This window comes from Labrus bergylta, chromosome 16, assembly GCF_963930695.1.
Source record: "Labrus bergylta chromosome 16, fLabBer1.1, whole genome shotgun sequence".
NCBI lineage: Eukaryota > Metazoa > Chordata > Actinopteri > Labriformes > Labridae > Labrus > Labrus bergylta.
The window spans coordinates 23,679,278-23,697,440 of NC_089210.1; the positions used below are offsets into that span (position 1 = coordinate 23,679,278).

The 18,163-nt window shown below is 41.0% G+C and overlaps 3 protein-coding genes across 3 annotated transcripts; 2 read left to right on the top strand and 1 right to left on the bottom strand.

Annotated features, from left to right (window-relative positions):
* Positions 1–1,152: 1,152 nt before the first annotated feature.
* ush1ga (Usher syndrome 1Ga (autosomal recessive)) lies at positions 1,153–8,746 on the bottom strand. The gene is made up of 4 exons (XM_020648498.2): positions 8,448–8,746; positions 4,073–4,526; positions 2,144–2,940; positions 1,153–2,039 (listed from the first exon to the last, which is right to left on the bottom strand). The coding sequence occupies exons 1-4, from the start codon at positions 8,609–8,611 to the stop codon at positions 2,036–2,038; spliced, it is 1,419 nt and encodes a 472-aa protein (XP_020504154.1). The 5' UTR covers positions 8,612–8,746; the 3' UTR covers positions 1,153–2,035.
* Positions 8,747–10,475: 1,729 nt separating this feature from the next.
* LOC109995060 (proton channel OTOP2-like) lies at positions 10,476–14,551 on the top strand. Its single transcript, XM_020648657.3, has 6 exons — positions 10,476–11,364; positions 11,455–11,591; positions 11,676–11,734; positions 12,782–12,924; positions 13,031–13,881; positions 13,976–14,551. Exons 1-6 carry the CDS (start codon positions 10,932–10,934, stop codon positions 14,144–14,146), a joined length of 1,794 nt encoding a protein of 597 aa, XP_020504313.1. The 5' UTR covers positions 10,476–10,931; the 3' UTR covers positions 14,147–14,551.
* A 377-nt stretch (positions 14,552–14,928) lies between these two features.
* On the top strand, positions 14,929–18,032 carry zgc:112148 (uncharacterized protein LOC550424 homolog). Its single transcript, XM_020647388.3, has 7 exons — positions 14,929–14,991; positions 15,186–15,253; positions 15,374–15,518; positions 16,160–16,249; positions 16,793–16,918; positions 17,050–17,178; positions 17,276–18,032. Exons 1-7 carry the CDS (start codon positions 14,980–14,982, stop codon positions 17,300–17,302), a joined length of 597 nt encoding a protein of 198 aa, XP_020503044.1. The 5' UTR covers positions 14,929–14,979; the 3' UTR covers positions 17,303–18,032.
* The last annotated feature ends 131 nt before the right edge of the window (positions 18,033–18,163 follow it).

Here is an 18,163-nt window from a genome sequence, read left to right on the forward strand (position 1 = left end):
AAATTAATGAATCCCCTTTTATTTGAATTTAACAAAATTCATTTAAATACTTTATTGTAGAATATCAAAATCTTCCATGAAAAATAATTACATTAAAATGAATGTGTGCACTTAACTTGCCAGTAAGTGGTTATTCTTATAATACCAGAAATATGACTGAAGCCATGAATTAAATGGTAGTTATGGGATTACTTTTTAAAGGGCACATCTTAAATCTCAGGCTGTGTCACTTAAAGGCTTTATATGTGATTTTTCTGATCCAGCAGATGTCGCCCTTGAGCACCAGCATGAAACCAAAACAACTCGCGGTGCATTGTTGTGTTAGCATGCTAAATTTACCTGAAATGAGCGTGATCTAGAAACACAGTTAAGCAGTGAGTACAGTATGTTATTCTTCTTTTCTCTAGTCCCTCAATTAAACAACTTTTATACATGAGGGGAGGAGTCAGCCGGCTGTCCGGGCGATGTAAACAAACTGAAGATAGGACTCGGAAAACTATGGAAACATCACAGACAGTGGGACTCGGGTGTTACACCCATTGTAGACAGTCATGACTCACAGAGTTATTTTCAGAGGATATACTTGATTTCTATTATATTTAAGTGTGGAAAATCACAAATAAAGCCTTTAAGAACTCTTGAAAATGTCTTGAAAATTTCAGAACAGCCTGCCCATGAAATTGTCCTGTGTTTCTTGTTCACACACGTCCCTCAGCATGAAGTTTTTCCGGTTAGATAGGAGATTGTGGTTAAGGACATGCATGGTTGAAATCCAAGGTGGCAGAAGAAGCAAAGAGTCCAAAACTCTAATGACATTTTTTTGTTGCTTTTATGTCATTCATGCATGCGACTGGACATATTGACAGCATCAGTGAACCAGTGGAAAATAACAAACTGGCGAGCAGGAAAGAGTGAGAAGCAGCTTCATTACATGCATGGTGAACACACCGTTCACGTGCCAGTCGCGTTATATAACTGTCATCACCCCCTCCCATTTGCTTACTGTGAATTTTCTAAAAATGTTTCTTGTTGCGTTCACAGATGCAGCTCATTCCCAAAATTGGGGAGTTTTGTGCTTGTGTGAAAACACCTTTAGCGATTCTAACAATGAAATATGACAAGTGTGATAAGTCGGGTCAGTAATTAACAACATTGAAAACATTAGTATCTTTATTTAATCCAGCTAAAATGTGGACACAATTAAATATCCCTGTGCAAAACTACTCAAGATACAAGGAAACACAAGTGATATACAAAGAGTTACACACTTCCTGGTGTGTGGTCTGAACTTGCAACATAACACACTTATATGAACAATGTTACGCTGTGTGCTATGAAATATAAAGATAGTTTACAACTCTACAGCAATCTTAAGGAACAGTTGGCCCACATTACCAGCGAGCGACACTTGGACTGACATGGCTTGCTGTATGTAAACATGTAGACATAAAATATGAGCAGGGAAACATTTGAGTGGCTCCGGGTGAAAATGTTACTAAAATGCTGTAATTCAAACAGTTAGTAATACAGCTCTGATAAGGTGGATTTCAAAGATTTGTGAGTTTAATTCAACTTTAAGCAGATGCACAGGCACATGCAATACAGGCACATGTAGTGTTAGGAGTTACCCCACAGGGGCAAACACATTTCAGGGGACACAGACCCTACACTCAAGTCTCTGTTGACTATGCCACATGGCATAATACTGATGCAGCACTGATTGTCTTTCAGTTTGTTTAACCATGCAGTGCAGGGGAGTCCAACCAAGCGGCATATAGAGATGTTTTCAGTGATCCTCCCGAGGCTTACAATACACTGTAACAGAATCCTGTTAAGAATTCATGTCACACTCGTCTCTTCTTGCTCGACATATTCATCTTGACAGTGTCCTTTCTGCTTTGTTAACGCTGAGGTACCAGGAGAGGTAAATCATCCCGTCCTCTCGGTCCGTACGTGACATTCACTCCACAATGATGCACTGACCTTAAAGGCTGGCTGAGCACACAGCAGGAGGTCCGTCCTCAACAACTTTTTATTATCTGCACGTCAGAATGGAGACAAGAGAGGAAACTGTTTGTAGCTGGAGTACAGAATATAACATGAAAAAAAACAAAAACACGCTGAAATCTGTGTGAACACTTACAGTTCTGTGTCCTCGATACAGTCCGGCTCGTCTATGGTCTCCAGGCGTGTCTTACAGGCGTCTAAGATCTTTTTCCGCGGCCCTAAGGGGATGTGGATACTCTTAAGGTCGTGGTCCGAACACAGCAACAGCGCTTCAAGGTCAATCTTCTCCCTCCTGAAGATGGAGAAGAACTCGCTCATGCTCTGTGCGGCGAGGAAGACCTCCAAAGGGCTTGTGTCAGCTTCATCGTCGTCGTCCAGCCCTAGCTCGATGTCTTCCCAGGGTAGCTCCTCCACGTTCCTCTCCTGCAGGCTGTGTGCACTGCCGATGCTGTCTGCATCAAGACCTGGGTACTGCTGCAGCCGACTGCGCATTTGCACGTTGTTCCCCGGGCGGTCCATGCTGGCCTCCTCTCGACTGCCCAGGTCAAACATCCCCCCACTCACATAGTTCCTCCTGAAGACCATAGTGCCCAGACCAGGCCGGTTGAACAGCGAGTCATGTCCTGAGTCAGTGCTGATCTCAGAGTAGTCCACGTCGGGCCCGTGAAGGTCCGGCTCGCTCATGGCACGTGATATGGCATCGTAATTGTCTCTTGGGAACATGTCGCGGACGTTGCGGCGGCCTCTGTCTTTGGGGTTGACATACGTCCCCTGTTTGACAAACATGACATCGTTCCCAAGCTGAAGTCCAGAGAGGGAGCGCACACTCTTCCTCCCGTCCTCGTATATCTTGAAAGTCCCGTCTCCCTGTTTCTTCTTCTCCAGCTTCTTCTGAATCTTCGTCTTCCCTCGGTTCGTGGCATGAAGAGTAGCCTAACAGGACAGGAATAACATGGCATGAGGCCAAAAATCACAAAATCAACAGATTAGATTTACACAACATTCCTTTTGATATCGTTCACAGGCCCACTGGTTTCTGCTTATGTTTGGTTTTGTAAACTCTCAGGAGGCGGGATATGATGTGGAAAGGTTGACACAGAAACACTAAGAAGCAACCTTCTGTGTTGAAAAATGAAGCCAGTGTGGAAGTGCAAAATCTTGCAACCAAGGTCTGATTGAGGCTGACTCTAGGAGCCCCGGAAGTCACATTAACACCCCATTCAAAAAAGACAGTTTTACAACAGAAAATAACATGTTTACAGCCTGGTACAAAAAAACAATATTGGTCCGATTAGTTATTGCCATCAATGGCATACACTGTACAGGTGGGATATTTTTTCTCCCAACACATCCCATTCATTTTATGACCAATACGTGTTATCCATAGTTAGGCACGTAGCTGACCTGATTGACAGGTGGGCACAATGTAACCATTTGTCAGGAGGCTCAAAACCTGCCCCAGCTCCAGCTCTCAGCCTGTCGTTAGGCTGAATGAAAATCAAGCTGAGACGGGATTTACAGCATGGAGGTGGCTGATGAGCCTCCGGAGCCCCCTGCAGTAACAGATGTGTGACGTCACTCAGGCTTTGTCCATAAAATGTACAGTTTATGGGAAAAACTTAAAAAGAGGATGAAGCTACAGAGTCTGATGCTACAACAGTTTTTCATTTTATATCAGTGTGATTGGATGCATTTACAGCATCAACGAATGAGTGGTAAAGAACTGACTTGCAAGCAGAAATAAAGCAGCTTCACTAGAAGCACTACGATTGCACCGGTCGCTCACTGTATGTGATATAAACGTCATCACCCCTGCACGCTTGCTTGCAGAGACTTCTCCAGAATACTAAAAAAAATGTTTTAATTTTAATTAGAAAAACAAATCTTGACTTTTATATACGTTAATCTAACTTGGGGGGCTAGCAGAAAAACTGACTTTACCAAGAATCTGGTTCACTCATGCAGCTCACCCCAAAAAATTTCAGGATATTTTCAACTGTTTACTGTACTTGTGTAAACACCCAAACTATGCTTTCAATAATAGACGACTATACAAAATACTGACCTGAGAATATGGCACACTGACAGTGGCTGCGTTCAAGTTGCGCAGCTTGTGGCTTAGAGAGCTGCTGGTGTAACTAGAAAAGCTCATGGCGTCTGACGCAGAAGCCTCAGAAGTGTCCTTGTGAAACTTGCGCTCCATGCGCTTGTGGTGTTTCTTCTGCATCTTCACGCACTCTTTGATCCGCCGCTCGGCCTCGCGAAATGCCCGGTCCTTCAGCTTGCTGACCAGTTTGGTGTTGAGGCCTGTCTGCTTGACGGCGACGGAGTCCAGGTAGCGTACGCAATCCATGTGATTCTTGGTGGCAGCCATGTCCAACGGCGTGTGGTAGTCGTTGTCCAGGCACCATATGTTGGCACCGAAAGACACCAGGAAGAAAAGGCAGTTGTGGTGACCGTTGGCAGATGCCAGGTGGAGTGGTGTGTTCCCCCATATGTCACATTTGTCAGGGTCTCCTCTGTGGGACATGAAAAACATGTAAGAAACAACCCAACTCTGATATTTACATTTCTTGTTTTGACTACTGCGATCATACAGGTCGCCTCCTTAGACACTTGTTGAGATGACTCACTCATGAGTAAGCAGCTGATATTTTGATCGTGTTTTTAGCACTGACCTGCCATGCGTGGGTATTTAATGAGGCCTCTATTTATAATTTATAGTTGAAACACCCCATTACCCTTACAGAAAACAAACATATATCTTGTGTTAGCATATTATATGTTTTTAAATGCGGTTACCAAATGTGAAAACAGAATGTTCTTATAAAATGATCCACCAAATTATGTCGACACTCATGCAGTTAGAGCACAACTAACGATAAAAGCAACATTTAGTCTCGGAGGGCGATCCTCGACCTCAATGTTACCTCTACCTGTGCTGCACTGTTGCTGTCTGTCTGTAATATGACCACAGGCTTGCCAGCACCACTGCTTCACTACCTGTATCCAGTTTCAGGGGAGAGCCGACTAGGTTGTGCCCGACTCGAAAAAGCACAGTTGTGCTTGGCTGGTGATGTCATGCTTAATTCCTCAGGGCCAGACATACAGTACACTATCATCCAGCTGTTGATGGGAAGGACAGATGTCTTTGGAGCTTTATTTCTCTTCTTTTCACCTCATATGTGGAAGCAAATTAGTTTTTTTACTATTAAACTTTGGTTCCAACAATTTATTTCAATAAGAATCACTCTCATCATCTCTAACATTAACAAAAAAACAGAACTTATTCCAAACAAAGAAAGGGGCTTGATCTTGGTCGCTAAGTTTGACAAAATATTTGATACTTGGTACACTTTTCAAAGTTTTAAAGTGATACATTCTCTGATATTTGAATGATCAATCCACAAATGAAGCTGTAAAAAATACCTGCAGATCATTGGTCATATTTTTTACTTAAAGTCGCAGCAAGAAGAAGAAAGTAGCGACAGGTCGACATATTTAAAGGGTGGAAAATACTCAAATACTGACAAGTCTCAGTCTCAGCTATTTCAATTAGATACTTCCATGTCTCTGACACATACTCAGAAAAGAGGAGGTCAATGTCTAAATTGCACAAACACATTGGCAACATTTCGGTACCAAAACATTGCATATGTTTTTGTGCATATGCAGTGTGCAGGGGTCTGCTTGTAAGTTTTGGTAATCTAAAAGTAAAGACATTATAATCGGGTGACTTCGACTATATTTGCTGCCGTGTATTGAAACAGGTGTCATTCATGTTTGACCTTTTCCCAACTTGTATTGAAGTTTAAAATTCTGGTATTGTCACAACCCTAGTCGTCTCTTTAACAAAATATTGGTTGCAATTTCAGCATTTAATTTATTTTCATTCTTTAGCTTTGCAGTTGACTTCACATCATTCACTCAGCCGTCTTGTGTCTATTGCCCGTCTGAAAGTGTGGCCACGTACAGACTGCTGAATATTTGATACGATGGACATGAAGCTACTGTCAAACTGCGAATGTATTATTGATGGATTGCATTGTGATGTTTTCACAGGGAATGCTGGGTCTGATCTGCCAAATCCAACCTAAGGCGGCAGTTTTAGCAAAGTCTCTTACTGATTTCGACCCCCCCCCCCCCCCGCTTTTTCAGTCTGTTCAGGTTCACGTCGATTCACAACGAGGGGTTTAGGAGTTCAGGTATTCTTTGAGCTCAAATGGAGGGATTTGGCTCTTATTGTTGGACACTTTATGACGACAATAAAATGTTCAAACAAAGACATCACCCTATACAGATATTAAATAATATAATGCTGTCAAATAAGATAAACAGCAATTAGATTGGTTTCATTTATATTTTGAGATGAAATATTTACAACCAGATGAACTCACATTACATAATACGCTTGTAACAGATAGAGACGTGATAGCTTTATGTGTCGTAATTTACGTCTGTCCTAGTAAAAGGCTGACCGCAGCGGTGATAGGTCTGCCCACTTGTCCCTCCCCTGTTCATTACCACATTATGGGCTGTTTGCTCCTTCACTTCCTATGACAGCTTGATGTTACTGCAGGCTGCCCTGTGCAATATACCTGCCAAACATAGCGCTGCGGGGCATCTTTCCCATGAAATCTTCGAGCGATATCTTATCTTCATTATAATGTCCTCTGCTCTCATAAGTTTGTGTGCCTACTGTGAAACATTATGGCAGCTATTAATTTCAAATGTCAGCACCACCACCAGATGTCAATCAGGAGTTGATGTTTTCTGCTATTGCTAGGGGGAATACTTTGTCCTGGGCAGCTGAGCCCTGTTTGCATTTGCTTCGTGGGAAATAAGGAGTTTATCTCGTAGGACTGGAAGCCATCCTTGCTGTGTGTTTTAGCAAAACTTTAAAAATCAGACGTCCTTAACTTTGGCCTGCAATTGGGCACACGGATGAATGATGCCGTGTCATTCTTTACAGTAAGACAGTAAGTCTCTCACAAACTAAACTCGATTAAGCAGCTTCATAATGGGCCCATTTTTCTGCCTGACATGCAAACCAGGTCAGGCAGAGAAGATGAGGAATGGGCTGTTGTGTGTGTGTCCCCCCCCCCCCCTGCCCCCCAACTACCCCTGAGTAACAATCACACATTTGCTCTCTTTACTGAAGAAAGCCAGCATTGACACCACGATGCAGACCGCTTTCACAATGTTCTTAACTGTAAAGTTGACTATCAAATATTTGTGATGTAACCGGCTGGTTGATTATGTAATACTAGGCTGTGGAGCCTATTCGTCAAAACTATCAACACAGGATAATGAAAGGTTCCATTTGACCATATAAACAATGATTTAGGAATGATTTATACTTCATGCCTTGAGAGTCTTTTTATGGCCTAAGATAGATGCTTCTCAAGACTGCAGAACAAAAGTGTTATTTGATTACTTTTCCTCTTTTTGTTATTTGGTGATGATATGACAGGAGAAAAAGTAAAGACAATGAAAGAGAGGCACTAAGGCACACTACAGACAAACAGTCAACGGTTACATGATACACTGAGCAGTAGATCTAGGAAGCGAGATCCGCCCCAAAGGTTTTAGATTTTATTTAATTGTTTTTATTTAATTGCCCTATCCCCCTTTTGTCCCCCCATTCCCCCCTTGATTACTCTCTTCTATCCCCTTGTAGAAGCTCTATTTCCATAGACGGGCCTCATACAATTCAGTCATTGTTGAACGGCATTTCAACAGTCAGCTTGTTTGAATAAGTCACATATCCCATGTTTGGTATTACCATAGTTGGGTTTTCTGAGAACAACTATGAAGCCACACAGTCATGAGAATGCTGGGTAAAAAATGTGTCATTCATTTAAAAGCTTACACTATGATTTTCACTCAGCAGTCTCCACCCGCCTCTGAAATGTAGCATATATCACGATAAACTAAACACTGTCAGTAACAAGGGGGATGAACTGTCTGCTTTTATATGGATTTCATTTGTGTGCAGCTTTATTACATATTTTCAGTACATATTTGGAATTTCCCAACATGCAAGTCCAACCTTAATTAGCTACCAAACTAGTTGTATTGTTAAAAGTGCTCTTCTTAGCCTGGAGCAGGGTCTACTAGATAGGTAGGCTACTGCCTAATAATTAGGCTAATGCACCTTGCAAAGACTGACCTACATTTTTGTGGTGTAGGCTATTGTATCTTGGTCACAGTATGGTCAAACTGCAAAACGTTCTACGGAATTAGCCTGTTTAAAGATTGAGATATTCTTTTCACTTTTTTCATTATTTATAATTGTAGTATTGGTCAACTTGATGAGAGGAAAACAATGCAAAAAGGTCAAATAGTTCCCTTACGCTGTTTAGTGCACTACCTGAAGATGGACATGTAGCACACGCGCATTTACGCACACGCCCTGTTAAGTCATGTACAATACCCACCCCCTCGCCACGATCAGCCGCAGAGCCTCCAGGTTTCCGTGATAAGCAGCCCATAACGTCGGTGTCATGCCATCCTCATCCGGCGCGTTCAGATCCTTCCGAGTCGCCTCCTTTAGCAGGTCCAGGTAGCCGTCCCGGGCCGCCTTGTGGTACCTGTCATTCATGATGCACAATTAATCCACCCTGCGCGACTCCATTCCGATTCATCAACGAAAACACCACCATCGTCATTGTCAATGCAGCGGGAGAAAGACCGGATGAAGAGACAATTTGTCCCGCTGTCTCTCTCTCTCTCCCCCCCCCCCCCCCTTCTCAAACGGTCGCCCCTGAGAGGAGCAGCAGGCAGAGCGCGACCGTGGTATCCAGGGACGCCAAGATGCTCACCCTGTGGGTAATAGTGCTCCCGGTGGCCGAGGCTAACTAAAGCAGTCCCCCGAAAATAGACAGTTAAAATCCACGCTATTGAAAACTGACCATTTAGCCCACTTGTTCCTATTCCTGCAAAAATAATGGGATTTCAGAATTTTTTGTGCACAATCAACGAGTCAGGGAATCCCTTATCCTTTTTTAAAGGTGCATTATAATTTGATAAATACAAACAAAAATAATACAGTTAGCTCTGTAAAAAATAAAGTCTTGTTGCTTTTGATATTAATCAAAAACTTCTGAAAAACTCTTTCATGGAAGTAGGTCATTATTTATTGCAGGACTGCTGTTTAGCTGGATTAGATTTTTGCAAGGCAAGCATATTCAAAATCGTCTGCAGGCGCTGGTGGACTTGCTCTGATATACTCTCAGATGAATCAAACTCAAATATTTTAGGTATTTAGTTATTGTACACTTAAATTTATGAGAAAACTGATACTTTGTAATTGTTTTCTGGCAGAATACTTACAGTAGCAAAACATTACTAAAACTTTAAATAACCCTTTTAAACTGGTGCATTACTTGTAAATAAAGGTCAAAGAAATCATTGCTTACAACAAATATGTTGTACAAACAGGAAATGACTTGCAGACTTTGAGAATGTAGAAGTATTTCTCTGCAGATGTCACTTTGTGCCTGGCATACACTGGAAAGACTCAGCTCTCACTGTTTTTCCATGTTACTTTCAATAAACCATTGTTCTCACTTAACTTCCCCTTACAGGGTTGAACAGAAACATTGTGTGACACAAAGATGGAGTGTTGCAATAAAAAAAAGTACCTCTGCTCTCAGCCACACCCTGATGAAAAGCATATTAATGAGCTTAATTACTGATTTCAACCGAACATAGTTGTGATGACGACTCAGACTTGAATTCTCCGACACACTACCCAATTTTAAACTTCCATAACAATGGCCGGAATTAGTGGCCAGGTTATTCATGTAATGCACCCCGGGCGCTCTGCAGAGACAAGAAACAGAGGCACATCTCTTTACTGAGCCATGAAAAGCATTGAAGTCGTGAAAGTATTCCCTTCCAGCACTAAATCAAAGGTCGAAGTAAGCATGCTACGCCTGTTTGGGGAATTTAGATCACATTTAGATTGTGAGGCTGCATTTGGTCAGCTGCAGCAGAAAGGGGGGGATCAAGTTGAAACAGACAATGAAAGCACAATTCATAAAGCCACTAAATAGTAAAAAAAAAAAAAAAAAAAAAAAATTTTATGATTTAGTAATTCTTGCCATTTGCAATTTTCTTTCCCCCTGCTCTGATGTTTTTGTGTGCATGTTGTACACGTTTTATTCTCTGACTGATGTGATATCAAAAGTTTTGCTGCTAATCAAAAATGGAACCGGTTTCTTCTATTTAGTAAGTGAGACGAAAACATTTTTTTCCTGGAAACACCTTTTGAACTTTGCATGAATATTTTGTGCAAAACATGCTGTGTTTGGTAATAATATGGTGTTGTTCATGACAGATTTATTGACATTTATGACTCTTTGTAGTCAACCCACCGTCTTTCTGATGGCTTATAAAAGCCTCGACGGCTCAGACCGCTTCTCGCTTCACACTACGCATCAGGTAGGCTTACCGGTATCCTGAAACCTTTTTCTTTCATTTCTCAAAGGTCACTGCTTTGTTTAATTGTCATAAGAGCTCAATTTTGGTAATGAAGAGCTTTTTTATTTTCCAACATGCTTATGGGCTGTTTCACCTGTCTTTATGTTATTCCTGATTTTATCTGGGATAGTGTAGATAACTCTCATATAAACCTGTTTGTGGATTCTCACTCAATACTGTTAGCATGTGAGAGCTAAAAAAAAAAAAAAAAAAAAAAATTAAATCCCATTTGATGATATGAAACTGTTCTTTTGTGTAGATCTAACAGGGTGACAATTATGCGGATTTTGTGCCAATGGTAAGGTTTCAATTGGGCGGGCGGGAACTGTCTTTACAGTGAGCCAATGAGTGGGTGTAGCTGTTAAACCTGTAATGTCTCACATGGGACCAGATGCAACTAAGAGCTCATTTGTGAATAGGTCTGAGCTAGAGGAATCATGTGCCTGAACACTGGCTATCCGTGCAACTGTCTGACCGATGGAAACCCATGTGAACCATGCAGGATGACGGCCAAAGACAGGCAGACAGAGGAGACCCACCTCTCCAACTTCAATGTAGCGGGCGCAGCGGGGAGCACATGTGAACCAGACCTGAGTGACTCCTCCGATGGCGTTGTGAAGGAGCGGGGTCGAAACTGGGGATGGATGCTGTCTGGGATCATCTGTGTGAACATTCTGATCCTAGGCTGTGCCCTGGTCAGCGGCACTGCCTTCAGCAGTGTAAACATCAGCATGCCTGACCTGCAGATTTTCCTCATCATCCTGCTTCTCCTCACCACCATCTGGATGATTTATTACGTCGTCTACACTGCCAGGAAAGAAAACGCTGTAGTTTACAAGGATGGACACGCCGGACCTGTATGGCTCAGGGGTAGGTTGATGACCTGCTTTAGAATTGTCTTTGTCGTCTTTTCTCCATATTTGAGTTAAATAATTGTGTCCCAATTGTTCTATCTTTCAGGAGGTCTTGTGCTTTTTGGAATTCTCAGTATCATCATGGACATTTTCAAGATAGCCGGCTATGTGGGCTACCTCCACTGCGATTCTGCTGTAAAGGTTGTCTTCCCTGTAGTGCAACTTGTCTTCATTATTGTGCAGGTAAAAAAGCCAACTACAAAAAAATTCAACATTGAATCAACTCTGTATTATTGGAAAGTATTGACATAAAGGCTCTCTTTGCAGACTTACTTTTTGTGGATCCACGCCAAGGACTGTGTGCAGTTACACAGGAACATTACACGGTAGGTGATTACTGGATTTTAGTCTTTGTGAGCATGCTTACCCTGAGGGTATTTATTTCGAAACCTGATATTACCGGGGATATTTTTATACCTGAGCTGCTGACACAGTTCTGATTTAATGGAAAATTTAGAATTGCTTCTACACTTGCAACCCTTTAAGGTTTAATAGGTTTTAGTTTTAGTTTATAATTCCATTTCTTTAAACTGTCATTAAGCAGCCACCATCAAATATTTTCTTTTAAGATTTATTTTGGGGCTTTTGGGGCATTTATTGGAGAGACAGAGTCAGAAAACAGGGACAGAGAGAGTGGAGAATATCATGTGCGAAAGGAGCCACAAGTCGGATTAGGGGTGGGGGAAAAATGTAATTATGTGATAATCAAGATTCTTGTCTTCTAAGTTTTAAAATTGATTGAAAATTGAAAAAAAAAATTTGTTGTTTTTGAGCTAATCAGTCACTCCCTGCTAAGGCTAGCTCTTTAACTCAGTAGAATGCCAAATTGAGCAACAAGAAATTCAGCCAGTCTCACAGATGACTGGAGTAAATCCTGGAGTATGTATTAATTCATAAATAGACTTTGAATCCATGGATCAATGAACCCAGAATCTGTTTGAATCCAAAAACCATTCTCAATTGAATTGTAATCGAGTTGAATCTTGAGACACCAAAAGATTCCCTGCCCTACTCTGTACATGGGGCGTGCCCCCTAGAGCTTATTTTCTTGATCAGACAATTCATTGTTTGGTTTGTATGAATCAGCACTAGGGCAAAATGCTAATCATAATTTGTGGTTTAACAGTCCAAAAACATAACATTTATCAGTTTAAAGAAAGGATGACTCAAATGTTTACATTATATTCATCAAAACAGTGTAATTGATACCTGCTAAATATCACTGTTATTTCTCCTGCTAGCTGTGGTAGCTATAAACTGTGATACTTCCTTGACTTGGTGACTCACCTGAAGCATATCATACTCAATCTTTTGCTCCTGTTTCGGTCTCTGATCATGATTTCCTTGTGCTTCTCTCTTTTCTCCTTATTCAGTTGTGGGTTGATGCTCACCCTCTCCACAAATCTAGTTTTATGGATGACTGCGGTCACTGAGGAGTCTCTTCACCACACCGAATTGCCAGAATATCCAAGTAACACTACGAAAGACTCCGGACGAAAGATGTACATTAATAGAGGTAATTAAACATATAAAGAAACCAAAAGATGATGTTAGAATACAAAAAAAAAAAAAACATCAGAATATAATACTGTTGTCTTCTTGTGCCCTGTCATGTTTTACAGCTGGTTATGGAGACGATAAGTGCAAATGCAGCCACTCCTCATGCAGCGTCTTCAAAGAAGCATATTACTACTTGTACCCCTTCAACATCGAGTACTGCCTCTTTGCGTCCGCCATGGCCTACGTCTTGTGGAAAAATGTGGGTCGAGTCATAGACGATCACAGCCACCACAAGATCAAGTTCACTCTGAGGGGCGTGTTCTTTGGTCCTCTGATAGGAATTCTCTTAGTGGTTGCAGGCCTGGCAACCTTCATCGCGTACGAGATGCAAATACAGCAAGATGACATTGATGATGAGGGCAAAGAAGAAGCAGTGATGATTCACTTTGTTATGAATATAGTTATAGTGACCATGATGTCTTTGAGCAGTGTGATCGGCCTTGCCGTCTACAAAGTGGACCACAGGGAGCACGTGTCAGATAAAAACCCCACACGCAGCCTGGATGTGGGGCTACTGGTTGGGGCGTCACTGGGGCAGTTCGTCATCAGCTACTTTACTATCGTTGCCATGGCTGCAACTGGAGCCAAAGGCTACCTAAACAGGCTCAACCTAACCTGGGCTATCCTGATGGTGATCCAACTCGCCCTGCAGAACTTTTTCATCATTGAGGGTCTACACCGGGAGCCCTTCCATGAGGTGCAGCCAGTGGTCACTGTGGTTGAAAATCCGTATGTGCTGCAAATAGGCAAAGAGCTGAACTGCCTCGAGGCATCAAAAATGGAATCAAAACTGAGCCCAATACCCATATCGCACAGCCTGCACAACCACGCAGATGAACACCGACCCAAACTGTTATGGAAGAGACGAGTGCTGAAGGAGGTCTGTGTGTTTCTGCTGCTGGGAAACGTCATAGTAAGTATACCATTCTCCCTTAAACTCTCCAATTCACTGCTTCAAAAAAAAATCTCCAAACACTCAATCCTCTCCTGTTTATTCCTTTCCGCAGCTGTGGATCATGCCAGCATTCGGAGCTCGCCCCCAGTTTGACCATGACACTGAAACAGAATTCTACCAGTTCAACATGTGGTCTGTGATTGTGAACGTTGGACTACCTTTTGGCATCTTTTACCGGATGCATTCAGTCGCCAGCCTGTTTGAGGTTTTCCAAACCTCATAGCTCCTCGTGAAAACAACAAGAGCAACGAAGAAATCCTTGCTCCCCGATCCAAATGTTGTGTACAGCCAACTTTTTCAATATTATTTAGCTGTTTTGTATAAATTATTAGTCTGTTTGATGATGCTTTGTTGTATACTATACATTTTGTGAAGTAGATATTGACTGACTATTTGATCACCTCTCTCAATATAGCCTGTAAATGTGAAAATATAAAACATATTCAAAATGTTAATTTCATATATAAATAAGTCTGAGGCTAACCTTGAATAACTAGTTCACGGTTTAGCCTCTCTATGCACATAAGAAATGAAAGCAATGCATTACTCTGCACAAATGAACTGTTGATTGTGTCACTAATTGTTATGATCATTGTTATTATACAATTATTAAAAGAATGTCGCCTCAGTGGATGTAGTACTTGGACTAATGCAAACACAACATTAAATACACTTATTTAGAAGGCTGAGCTAAAATTCTGATTTAGTTTTCTCTTTTGTTAGCCTACTGTAATTTGAGCATCAGAGACACGTCCTGTAAGCATTTGTTTTATGATAAGCATTTATCAATAGGCCTACATTTTATTGTGGAAAGAAGCAGAAGCTTTACAGAAAATTAAAGTATTTTAATTTATTCTTTCATCGTTTGACCCCTGAGTAAAACGCTTCAAAAAAATTATAACAAAAGCATTCATCAAGAAAGGACAACAGTTGTGTTAAACACTTTGGTAAAACTTACCTGCGTCAGGCACCGTCGGGGCTACACCTGGCTGGGGTCCTTAGCACACGGGTTTGTTTACAACCACGTCACCCGGAAATGCATCCCGGAGTGTCAAAATGCAAGGACAGGTAAACCATCCTAAACTTGGTTTTGTGAATAAATTAACCCACTGCTTGTTATTTAATAATAGTTTAATTCGTCCAGATCAACGTTTGTGATGCGTTTCGATGTCTTTTCAGATGAAATTACGAGTTAAAAAACGAAATTGCACAAAGCGCGTCTGCAGAATTAACGTAACCCTGCTCATATTTTTTCTTTAAAGGATTCCCAAGATGCTCTCCTTTTCGGTGAGGAGGACGATAACATCGGTCAAACAAAGTCCAAACTAAGGTGCAAGTGTCTTATTTTTGATTCTGGTTAAATGGGCTTTTTTCTTCTTCTTCTTCAGAGCAAATATGTAGGCTATTTATTATTATCCTATGAAACTTAAGACGACAATCTATGTTTCAGGCACCCACTGGCCTCATTCTTCCACCTCTTCTTCCGAGCAAGTGCCATCGTGGTGTACCTCCTGTGTGACATCCTCAGTGGTCGTTTCATCGCCTGTATGGTCACCATCATCCTCCTGCTGTCCTGTGACTTCTGGACTGTCAAGGTGAGCAGGTCAGGGAACGGTTGACCACAAGAAACAAATATGGAAATAAATCCCACTTTATGCCACTTCGTGCTTAACATTTAATTTTGAATTGCCAAAAAAACAGCAAAGTTTAACTGGTGCATATAAATGCTCAAATTGAATAAGCGGATACAAAACTGTACACAACAAAGAAAGAAAACAATTGAGGTATTCTTAACCATGTTTCATGACATTTAGTTTATTTTCTAATTTGTTAAGAAACCATTACTTCCCCTTTTTATATCAATTTTTGTCACTTGAATTGATCTGGTCTTTGTTAAACCGATTGGTTTGCTTTGCTTACATAAGATCTGAACATGTACAATCTAGTCTGTGTGCACAATATGGGAAAAAAAATCCCATTGCAATTATTTGACATTTATAACAATTGCAATTAGATTCATGATTAGTGGGAATGATTCCTTTTGCTCCACAACTTTGTAGGTCCAGGCATTTGTATAGCACATAACAATGTTTCATTTTACTTTCATTTAAAAATGTCTGCCCCTTTAATCCGTATATCACACTTGCCTATGGTGCAGTTGTGAAATTTGAATTGTGCAGCCCTAAATGAAAACCAATGAATGCAGCAGACCTTCAATAACTTTGTTTCCCTCCAGAATGTATCTGGCAGACTGTTAGTGGGTCTTCGGTGGTGGAATCAGGTGGATGAAAATGGAAACAGCCACTGGGTATTTGAGTCAAAGAAGGTAAGCAGAATTTAAAAAGGTGCATCCAAAAATCTCTAGCTGGCGGTATTTACAAAAGGTCGCTCTAAGAAAAGGAACAAAGGAAGGGTCTCACGTGGAGGAAAAACAAGATAGAATGCAACATGGTTTCTAGGCTAAACAGCCTCATCATGTTTCCTCTTTGCAAATAAACGTGACCTTGGCAGCAAGCTGCTGGCTCACGGGAGAGTGATAGAGATCTTTGTAAAAACAGGAATATTCAAAGCAGCATGAGGCGACTGCATTCCAGAAAAACATGCATCTACAATTTCTCAGACAAAGTAGAGCTTGCAGCAATTTTGCAAATGCCAACTTTACATTTACCTCAAATTTGTAGAGTATAATATAGCTGCATGACCTTATTGGACAGTTGGATGGAGTGTGAAAGCTGCATTGTCCTCTCTGACACATAACATTTGACACAATGGGGACATTGGATATGAGTTTCCATAAACGATATTGGTTTTTTTTCTTGGATTATTATTGAATAAAATGAAATGAAACCTTGTTTTCTTTTCTAAACAGACACAAAGTGTAAACGCAACATCCAGTGCGGAGTCCCGGATCTTTTGGCTCGGACTCATCGTGTGCCCCATCTTCTGGCTCATTTTTGTTTTCAGCACCATCTTCTCTTTCAAGCTCAAATGGCTGGTCAGTTGAGTGGTTATAAGATGAACTTGAAGTTACATTTTCTGTCTAATTATCTTGTAATTGATGGTTTATCTCTCTTTTATTCTGGTGTCCCCCTCCCCCCCCCCCCCCCCCTTTCCACCCCCCCACAGGCTGTAGTGATGATGGGCTTGGTTTTGCAATGGGCCAACCTCTATGGATATGTCAGGTGCAAGGTGGGCGGGAAGTCCAATCTGGGAAACATGGCAAAGAACTATCTGAGTGCCCAGGTTTTTAAACAGGTATAAAGGACAACGATCATGCCCCCTTCCATTATGTTTTTTTTCTCTCAATGACAGGATATATTAACTTCTCCCTTTCCGTTCTTTTCCACTAAAGGCAATGACAAAAACAGAGGAACCTTGAAGTTGATGGAGTTCATTATATTTCATAGATTTTTTTTTGGGAGCAGGCGGCTCTTTTCTGAGGGGATATTGGTGTTTGAAATTCATTTACATCTCTGGTTTAATTGGTTTTGTGCGTGTTGATTCCTGCTTATTTCTTGTCAAATGATTAAAGAAGTAATTTCAAATTGTTCAAATAAATCAATTTAAATTCAGTGTAGTTGGATTTTAGAATATATTTCACCTTTTGGCAGTGACCAAGCACTTATTGGTAAGTGGAGAGTGTCGCTGTAAATACAGTTATAGTGGTCGATAAGCTTTAATTTGTTTTCAAGGAGGGGGATTCGGGTGAAATACAGTGCCTTGAATAAGGGAAGAATTTCTCTAAAATTGACAAATCAAATCTATCTAGCTGACGTTTAAAGGACACTTTGCGACCTGCACTAAGCATCTATATGTACTTTTATAATTAGGTAATGGGAAATCATTTGTTGGGTGGATACATTTGGCCCCATAAATTGTATGCCTACTTTACAATCCTGGACTGTGGACTTTACATTTTACACAAGTTCATGAATGTTGTTTGAATCAAACTTCTTTTGGTTGATGAAAATGATGTGTATAGGTAAGGGAGAGGTGCTAATTAATCAGGCTTACGATGTTGGAGATCAGATCTACATGAAGGTCATTTTTGGCCGGTTACCTCCAACTCTTTGGAATTGTATTCTATGAATAAAAAAGAAAACAGTGAATTACAAATGTGTGTTTATTTCTCTTGACAACATATTACGAGCTAATTACAGAGATACACTTCCTGTAAAATAAACTTTGAACTTTACATTACTTATGAACCAGAGATGTGCTGCTGGACTCGAATGAATGT